The 10602-nt window shown below is 33.4% G+C and overlaps 1 protein-coding gene across 1 annotated transcript in view; it reads right to left on the minus strand.

Annotated features, from left to right (window-relative positions):
- Window positions 1–835: 835 nt before the first annotated feature.
- LOC104526364 (unconventional myosin-VI) overlaps window positions 836–10602 on the minus strand; it is a gene marked incomplete at its 3' end in the record, with an annotated part of 34347 nt that continues 24580 nt past the window's right edge. Inside the window, exons 19-23 of the mRNA XM_029085397.1 lie at window positions 8630–8659; window positions 8135–8173; window positions 4658–4761; window positions 3343–3474; window positions 836–862 (exon numbers count right to left, since the gene is read on the minus strand). Of these exons, the coding sequence (XP_028941230.1) occupies window positions 836–862; window positions 3343–3474; window positions 4658–4761; window positions 8135–8173; window positions 8630–8659 (332 nt within the window). The remainder of the gene's footprint in view (window positions 863–3342; window positions 3475–4657; window positions 4762–8134; window positions 8174–8629; window positions 8660–10602) is intronic.

Raw genomic sequence — 10602 nt, forward strand, 5'->3', positions numbered from 1 at the left:
AGCAAAAATAGTTTTTCTAAATGTGAACAGCAGAATCTTAAAAAATGTACATACTACACAAATCATACCCCTCAATTTTTTTCCATGTCTACATAAACAAAGAGAAGAAAAATAAAACAAATGTTAATAGGTAATTGCTACTTTTATACGTCAACTCTGATAAAGCATGTATTTTACAGGGAGACATAGTCTACAGTTTATAGGAAATTAATTCTGTTTTCTGCAAATTGTCTGAACATCTATCACAGTAGATCAGTGCTTTAGCATTGTCAAACACTTTTTGCACTGCAATGGTAATTGCTAAGACATATTTCTACCTCTACACATACCTAAATCCAAGAGGAAATCTAGAGGACAGGAATGCTAAGCAGCCAATATAGCATCTACCTTTCAGTGCCACGGAATTGTAATCTTTTATTCAAAAGAAACCGTCACCTGATTGTTAGTTTGTCTGCTAGAAAAAGAGCTGTTAGATTGATTCCAGAGTTTTGCTACAACAAGAAGCCATGTGCAGACAGTAACATATGTTAGGGTGGGGAGAGAAAAATAGATTAGAACTTCAAATAACCTACATCAAAAAGGTTATCTCATTCTCCCTTCCCATGACTGCTCAGATATGTAGAATGTCATGAAGATAAGCAGTACAGTCGTAAATTACTAGAGAACATATAATTACCACCATTTGAATAAAATTTTCAAATTGTAAAATAGATTTTTTTAACAATTAAATTCTGTGAACACATGTAGCAAAACACTGGATGAATTAATGTTAGTATAGAGCTCTCAACTGTTCCTATTCTTCAAAGTTAGCTTAAATAACCATCTCCCCACTTACGTGAGCTGCTCAAAAATGGTGCAAAATCTGTGAACAAATATTACATGTTGAACAAAACATAAAAGTACTGATCCTTTATAAGTTATAGTTTCATTACCTCAACATTTTTCACCAATGCTGATGATAGACAAATGGAAATTCTAGCTACAAAATAAATACAGATGTTGAACTAAGTATTTCTATTAATTTTCTACTCCTTGACATGTATATAATGTCTCACTTGCTCAAGTTTCGTAGATTTCCAACAGCTTCTACTTTCATGAGGAGTTAATTTTGTATTTTATAACTTCAATTATTTGCTATGCCTGTTACAAAACCTCAGTTGTATACATGCTAAACACAAATTGCTGCAACAAATCTGCTAGTTAATACTTTCAATTTTTGAGACTTCTGCCAGGAAAAAAATTCCAGACCTGTAAAATTGTATTACATCAACTAAGACAGAAAGAAGAAACTACATCATTTGAAGCACATATCCACTGACACCTGGAAGAATTTCAGCTTCAATGTGTAAGAAATCAGAGTTTCTTACTACCTTCTCAGATCATTATAATACCTAAATGTGAAATGCCCACGTAGTAAAATTATTGCCAATAGCAATAATTACTTCTGACATTAATGAGAGTCTCTAAAGGTCTCTATCAGTGACTTTCTTCTGAACTGCAATGTTCTAACTTTTCTTCAGAAATAGGAAGCAATACTTCAAAAAAAGTAAAAAAAAAACCAATGAAAAGCATTGAAAAGAATGCTGTAAATTTCTAACTAAATGTGATGAGATCATGAATATTCCCAGTTTTATTTGCACAAATCTAAATATTTTCTGCTCTTTGACAGAAATCAGCAATACTGTGCATGAATCAGCAATACTGTGTGTGAATACTTATTTTACTCATTTAACTCCAGACAGAATTTGCAAATTCAAACTCAAAGCAACTTACCACTTTGCAGAAGTGCTTCAAATGTCTTTTCCTGCTGTTTCAGTCTTAAGCTTTCTTAAGCACTTAAAACCACATTACTAGGCATGGTCATTCTTTGATAACACCTTTTCCAGGTGTCCAGATTTCACCTGCCATATATCTGCACCAAGTTCCCTGAAAAGCTCAAATTCTCAGGTAATGCTCAAGCAATGCTTAACTCAGTAAATTAATCAAGGGGAAGGAGACACCTTTGTAGAAGGATTAACACTGGAAGTAAGTAGGGCACCTGTATCCCCTGGGACCTGTATCCCCCATATCCCAGGACAATGCCCTAATCCCAGGCTAATGGGACTTTCAGGAGAGCATTTCTCCCCATCTTCCCTTTCCTCTGCCTCTCCCATTAACTGTGTGGCCAGGAACACAAGACTCATGGAACTAGAAGACAGCAGGAAAGATCTCACTATATTATTATATCCATTTGCTGTGATTCTGTTCATTTCTTAAATTCCTTTTGTAACAGATGATCACTGGACTTGAGAGGGAGGGGAAGAGTAACAATCCACTCTGCAAATATCACTCCAGAAACTTGGCACCTAATTTTCAGGTCTGGCAGTGTCAAATATGGTAACTCCTACACCTTCTTGTTGAATTACAAATGCAGTCACTTATTCTCCTTAGTGCATTGCTTTGACAATAAACACTCATCTGTGAAATCAGCAGAATAACAGTCTAATAAGAAACCAGGGACTACGCTAAATTTGTGATCCCATAATCAAAAACTGCAGTATCAACACTCAGAGAACTTTAAAAAAGAGAATGTAACCTGAAATATATAAGGCTTGCAGTAAGGTAAATGAGGAAATTATTAGCACCTTTTAAAAGCATCTACGTATATGTATCTGTATCTTACAAAAGAATAAAAGCATGAGAAAAACACCCCTTATTACCAATATTTTTTTGGTTTTTGTCTGGACCCCAAATGTAATAGTGAATTACATAAAAGAGCATGATTCCTTCCAATCTTCTTTTTTATATCACATACAATTCTCTGAAAGATGGACTATCTGAGAACTATTTTTAGAATCTCTATTCTACCTTTAGGTATAATTCGCTGTTCTGAATTGACACTAACTACTCTAAGAAAGCATCTTGTAATTACAGAAGTCAGAACTAGTATGAACAACCTTAAAAACAAAGTCTCAGAAGTCTCAAAATGCAAACCACAGCTTCATAAATGAAAAATGATCTTCCTTAGTCTTAAGTAGCATAGCAACAAACATGTATCAAAAATGCCAGCAACTGCAAAACCAAGTCAAGAACTATTTTTAACAAATGTGAGTTGGTATGAGAAAAGATTTTAGGGAGAGCTGTTCCATACATGTATCTGGGTCTCCTGAATGTATTCTACCTTCTGCAAAGTATTTGCCAGTTACAATCTTTTCAAAATATTTACCTTAAATCAATAATAAAAACACCTTAAAAATCCCAAGAATTTCCTTCAATTTAGCAAAACCAAAATTCATTCTCACAATGTTTTCTTAAGAATATTGTCATCAAAATTATTATAGACACAAAAATATTTCTCCTCACCATAGTCTGTGACTGATTTGGGAGCACGCTGTTCTGTTTCTGCATTGCGTTTCTTATTCTTGGATTTCCAAGCATGATATACCTTTAGCCTTCTGTGAAACTCTTCTCTGCAAGCCGCCAACAGTTCAATATCTGTCTCAAAAATGAGGGAGGAAGGGAGAAGTGAGAAAAATCATAAAAAAATATTTATTAAATGCTTTTTTATATTGATAGGTACATAATTTTAGATCACTTTGTAACACTGTATGTTATAGTATCTGCAGCAACAGGGCTTATATTTTCTGGCCCAGAAAGATCCTTGGGATGTTATATATCCTTTTCTCCTTTAGAGGAATGGTAGTCCCCAGAGCAGCTGTTCTACTGTGAGATTTGGAGCAGGGCAAGGCTACAAATAAAATTTTCACTTTGCTAAATTTGTCTGTTGACATTATCACAAGCCAAGCAGTACAGAAACAGATAAAATTTCACTGCTGAACTTTATTTCTGCAATTGAAAAAAAGAAAATCAGCAATTTGACTGCTCAGATCTAGGTTCTTTTTCCACTTTATTAAATATATTTCATTTTTCCTGAATTTCATAATTCTAAGAGACGGAATGATTGTAAGGCTTTTTCATTAGTCACATAAGAGTATCCAAACTGCATAGGGATGAACAAACATTAGTACCATGTATTATTGCACCATCTGTTCAGCTGAAAACATTGCCCCAGTCCTGAGTATGTAAAAACAATAGACTCAGGTAGAGTTTGCAGCTAACAGTGGGTTTTAAATACAATAGAGACAATGAGTTTATTCCAAATTTCTACATCCAGGGAGAAATATAAAATCAGAAATTAATCAGCTGCTTTCAATCAGAAGCAGGAAGAAAAAATAATATTTAATAAAGAAATAATTATTATCTATCTTCATAACATTGGGGAAAAAGTAATTACAACTGTGAGCTTCCCAAATTAAGTTACACATTCTGAAAATTAAAAGTTAATCCGAATATATGCGACAGAAAACATTTTACACTGTGCTTTACATGATATATTTGATTTTTTATGATTTGGTGACAGCAAGAAATTATAGCAAAACCACGCAAATTCCAGGTAAAGTATAATAATTATTACTCCCTTTGTGAAAATACATAAAACTGAGATAACTTAATTAAGAAATTATAGCATGTATTTTATAGCCCAAGCCATTTAACATCATAAATATATGATCAGTAAAAGAGGTAACAAAGGAAACCATCCCACACTGGAAGAAAGTTATACTTTTCACACAAATAACACTTTACTTTCTCAAATCAGAAAAAAACCCAACCAACTTACCACAGGATGTATTTATTGTATCACGAAGCTCTGCATATTTCCACTTACTGAGATCATGCTTCTTAGTACCAGCAGCAGCTTTTGTGGCTTGAACTGAAGGACTCCTACAATTATTAAATATATATATATATATGTAAATATTTTTTTCAAGTATGAAAGAGGAATTGTTACAACAGGAGCAACAGATCCCACGATCAACACTGAAGCATACTTATTACAATGAAAATCAGCAGCAGAGGGACTGAATTCAAAGGCAAAGTACCATATTATTTTCAAGATGTTCAAATGATTAAGAAAAAGTGAAAGCACCTTTTATGTCCAAAATCATACAATAATCTGATCAGTTGCCTAGAGTTTAAAAGGAATGTGTGAAAAGATGCATATTCTATTTACGTGTACCTCACTCCATGCTGGTGTACATTTTTCTTGGTATTAGTCAATATGTACAATACAGACAATAAAGAGTGGCCATATACATTTTTAGTTCCAGTCAAAAAACAGATGAGGAAAAGTATTTCTGAAGTAGACAAGGAGAAAAGGTGTTTCCTCTGTTGTTTAAATCTGGATTCGGACAAAACCCTTGTTTAAGACTGACCGGTATAAAAAGACTCATCCAGAAACAGTGTTTTTCAAAGGCAAGAAGTATTTGGCTCGTAGGTAGTATGCAATAAAGTCAACAGCAAATGCAAGTGAGAAATTATTACTAAAATCTCCATCTTCTTTAACACTATGTATAAGGTTATCCATGTAACAAACATAATGTATATGTATAAAAATAAACCTGAAAAAAAAAAAAAATACTCCTCCTGACCCCTCCTTAAAAATGGTATGGATAGGAAGTGGAAGAACTCTCCCTTAGGAACAGCAAACTTCCCATGGATTATTTGACTATAAACTAAGTACAAAACACTCCAACATTCAGTGGCGGTCAGAATACTATTTAAACACTAAGGAATTCAAGAACAGACAGGTGATTTTACCACCCTCTGCTAATGCCCATATCTGAGAACGTGAGGCAAACTGAATTATCTTTCAGGATCTGAGAGTATTTGATCAGAAGAAACTAGACTTTTAACAGGGTAGGGAAATACTTGATGCAATATGTCACATTAAAAATTTACAAGAGAAAAAAACAGAAGAAACCAGGCCTTTTCAAGTAAAAGTCTATTTGTGCAGCAATATCTTTGTTACACTATTACATTATTTTTAATCCAGTGAATATTATTTTAGACTTCATTTTCCATCAAGGTCTCACGTGGGACTATGAAGCTTTATGTTGTTTATTTTTCCATTTTAGTTAGTAAGTTATAAATACATCATCTGTAAAAAATTTCTCTATGTAGATATAGCAGCTCTGAAAGCAGAGATAACAAATGCAATTTATTTTTAAGTTTCATAGAATAAAACAATCTGCTTAACCAAATCACCTTCTTGATAGTAACTGAACCATCTCTTCAAATCTAATTAAAATTTCAGAATCTGTTTATTGCAACATCATCTTAATTATGTCTACTCATACTACTAATCTGAGTCAACACAAAGCTTCATTATTGTATTGAGAAGTCTGACATAAAAAATTAAATCTCTGACTTTTAACCAGTACATAGGTGAGGAACTTTTATTAGCACTACTTGTCAGTGTAAAACAAATCATTACACAGAGAGTCCCCTTCAAAATATATATTTGTAATGTTTTGTTTTGTTATCATTGGCATATATGTAGGACTTCATATCTGTAGGACTTCAAAGGATTCCTGATAAACGTAATTTCCGCTTGCTGGTGTCTAACCTTCTTGAACCTCATCTGACAAATCCCAAGGATATTCCTTATTTAGCAACACTACTCACTGCTCTAAGAGCTTGCTACATAATTTAGAGCAGCAGAACTAGGCTATAAGATCTCTGGTTAAACTAGTAATCTTTAAGAATGCTAATCCAATTTAATGGTTTAGCCTTTCCATTACAGTGATTGTCAAGCACTGGAACAGGCTGCCCAGGAAAGTGGTTGAGTCACCATCCCTGGAGGTATTTAAAAGATGCTGTGCTTCTGGAAATGGCTTAGATGTGCACTTGGTAGCGTTAAGTTTATGGTTGGACTCTATGATCTTAAAGGTCTTTTCCAACCAAAACGATTCTACGTTCCCATGATCTACTCTGCAGATCACTCTCTTGTTTTCTACGTGACTTTAAGCATAATAGTCTGGCAGAGAGAAAAGCATCATACTTGATAATCAGTCTTCACTGCTGACAAAGTTATGTATCATAAACAGTATTTTCAGACTTTTTTTAAAAAAAATCAGTCTCAAATCAAGCTTCTGATATATGAAAAGTCAAAAAGATTTAGTTAAATAAGCATGCAGTAAGAAGTACTGCATCTTGAATTCAATCAAAACACAAAACCTCTGATTTTGCCCCAAAGTTTTGTGATTTTTTTTCACTTTAAGAATTAGCTATTGTCATTGGAATGATGTCAATATATGCAATACAATCTAGCCATCTAAATTCACATGTTAACTTATTAATTACACACAACTTTGTTTAGTCCTATTCTTAGTAATAGGAATAAAATGTCACTGCAAGAAATAAATTTAGTTAACAGCTATGTTCCCAATTAACAATTCTACAACTAGAAAAAACTTCAGTCGTATAAGACAAGCCACCTTCAGACTCCACATACACAGCACAGTAGCTTGTTTAACAACAGATTCACTTTTAAAAACTCTAAACAATTTTGCTTCTTATGTAAGCTTCGGAAAATGAATGTCAAAAGCTTACTTTTGTCCTCAAGTTGCACTAAACACTTTTTAATTTCTCACTGATATAGATGACTATAACAATTTATTTCAAAAGAGAATTAGTATTCTGTCACAAACTAGTATGAGACTGTTACAGTAGAATTGTATTCAGATCTAAACCTGCATTCTCCTTTCCTCCTGCATGGTGCATAAAATCTTGCACTAGTAGTCAAGATGTCTCGGAAGGGGATTTTGTTTAGACATCTTAGGAGGGGTTTTAATGTGTTTTTAATATGGTAATTTTCAAAATGTTTTTATTTGAAGGAAATTATAACTAGATTTTTTTTTTATTAAAAGCGCTAACAGTTACATTAACATTAAGTAACTTCATTAACTCTGTTGAATCTGTAGAAACCCCCCTTTGAAAGATGTGGAGGCTAGTTTTCTATCATCATTATAAGAAAGGTGAAAAGAGAAGAAAGCTGGAAGAACATTACCAAAATCACACAAAATACCAGGATATGTGAACTTATTTTATTTTATATAATCAATTAAAATGGTAGAAAAATAATTACTGAAAAAAGGCATTGATAAAGGAGATTTATCTGAAAGAAATAATTTACTTATCTGCTTAGCACCTAAAACCCCCCAGATTTCATTCATTCCATAATAATTTAACCCATTTCATATTTGATTTCTATTTATAAAATGATTGATTTGTTTGGTGTTGTCTTCTCACCTACCTAGATAATATTTCTGATATTTCTGTGGCCATTTGTTCTCTACAAGAAAAATTCATAAATAAGCATAAACAAAACATATTAATATAAAAATAGCCTTTGTAACTGTGATAGTCTCTTGCCAACCAAACTGAAGCTAATTCAAGTGCACAAAAAAAAAAATTCCATGCTAATATGTATGTACAATCCTGATTCTGTAAAAAGCAATAAATCACACAGGGCAGTGAAAAATGGATGGTATGTGAAAAAAATTACACTGATTATATAATCGTCTTTAAGTAGATATTATTAGGTATATTAAGATTATTAACTTGTTTATTAGACATAAGCAAAGTAGTGGATATAAGGTATTAGAAACTGATTTAAGGTTTACAAATACACGCTAATAAAGATTATTATGGTGTATTAGTAAATAAGAGGACAATATCAATTTCCTTTGAATTAATTACTGTTACTTTTTTTTCTATTAGAGCATTCAAACGGAAAAAAAAGCCATACGCAGTCATTTGCAGCTTTGTTCCATTGGCTCTGCAAATAGAAGATATTTATGTTAGATAGACTACTTCCTAGTTACCTTTCTAATAATCTGAAGTGGGAAAAAGTGGGTTATGGTATTTCCTGCTCTCTCACATCTTCTTTATTATCTTACAATTTTTTATTCTTTTTTTTTTTTTTTTTAACTGAGAAACAGGATTATATACACCTTTTTTCTTCATCTTTCTCATTCAATCATGAGTGTTACATTATTTTTAAAAAGTTGAATTAAAATCATCTGGAAAAAACATACAAGCAAAAACTTCCCCCACCCTTTCTCCCCGCCATCACATCTTTCAAGATCAAAGATTTTGAGGCATGCTACTGATATATTTTATGCTTGGATAAACAAATCACAAGAAATAACAGCAATCCTCACGTTGCTACTCTGCGAACCAGAGAGCTTTTTCATGTAGACACACATGTAGCATTGAATATGCTACAAATTAGAACTTATTTATACTGTTCCAATGCAACGCACAGAACAGATGTACTCACAACACCTTCACTGAGGCTAGCTTATTTTGGTGCTATATACTGAAGCACTGAAACATACCTTCAACAAGGTAAGCCACATATTAAAAATACTGCACAGTTGAAAACAGATATATATTATTTAACTAATTTTTTACTTAAGCGCTAAACAGTTCTGTTAATTTACCCCTAGATGCAGTAAATCTCTTACTATACATGCTTCCAAATTGTGAATGAGTAATAAAACTGGATGCAGCTAGGAGAGGTCCAGCATATCCAGCACAGAATAAGCACAAATATAAATGCTGGATCTAATGCTAGAACAAACAACTTTTCTTCTTTGACAGAAGCCAACAAGTATATTTCTCAAAGAAGCTACTAATGCTTATGAACCTTTAAATATCTATGAAAACTAATGGAGAATGCAGCAAGGTATTGAGGAGAAAATAAAGTAAGTAAAGGCTACTCATTTTCAAAGATGACGTCACATAAGGAACATGGTCCTTAAAAATGAGCAAAATACAAGAGTTCCTTCGAAGTGGTACACAAAAATCACCTTGTTCTTACTATTTTCAGTCCACAGTTAGCACAGTACAACAGAAAATACTTTTATTCTCTGAGCGCTTCTCATCTAATGCCTCCCTTCTTTCACATTTCAGGGAAGTTTTCCAGGTTGTAACACTAAAGTGACTGGGTTTACCTTCAAGAGTCCTGCACCAAAATCCAAATGGGGAAAGCATGGAAATCTCCAGAGTGCTGTCTGTGAAGCACTTGGACATCCAATTGAGCATGTTAAAGTCTGTCTGAGACAGTATGACAGCTATTGCGTAACGTGAGGGCAAAACCACAATAACTTTAGTGGCAGTGTCTAAAAATCAGTATTGTACCTGACAAAAAAACCCCAACCTAGCTATCTCACATAGGCATACAGTTATTAAAAATGAAAGTATACCTCTAGATGAAATTTGAGTAGCAAAGAGAACACATCTGGGAGCTTGAAATTCCATGGAAACACTTGGGATTTTCTTAGACCCCTTCATTCAACAACAACAACAGAGTAGACTAACACTAATGAAGTCCCCAATGATGTGATCATGTTCATAGGTCCCTTATGCAATTTGACCAACAAGTACCATTTTTACTGGAACTTCTAAGTTGCTTCTAAAGCCTCACCCATTACACATGAAGAGCTCTTGCTTTGCAGGCAGTATGGATCTGTATACCAAAAGCCAAGCAGTTCTTGTGAGACATCAAACATTTCAAACAAAACAAAACTAAATGTTTAAGAGAATATTTAATTTTCAAACCCATCTATATTAAATATATTCATTCAACTTTAAAAAAAATTACCAGTCAGGACACAGAAATAACTACTGCATTCAAAGAGGGCTTCTTGTTAAACTCCCCCCCACACACACACACACACAAATTCACAGTACACTACTGGAATCATCAAGTACCAG

The sequence above is a fragment of the Antrostomus carolinensis genome, unplaced genomic scaffold (assembly GCF_000700745.2).
Source record: "Antrostomus carolinensis isolate BGI_N321 unplaced genomic scaffold, ASM70074v2 scaffold8946, whole genome shotgun sequence".
In the NCBI taxonomy this organism is placed as follows: Eukaryota; Metazoa; Chordata; class Aves; order Caprimulgiformes; family Caprimulgidae; genus Antrostomus; species Antrostomus carolinensis.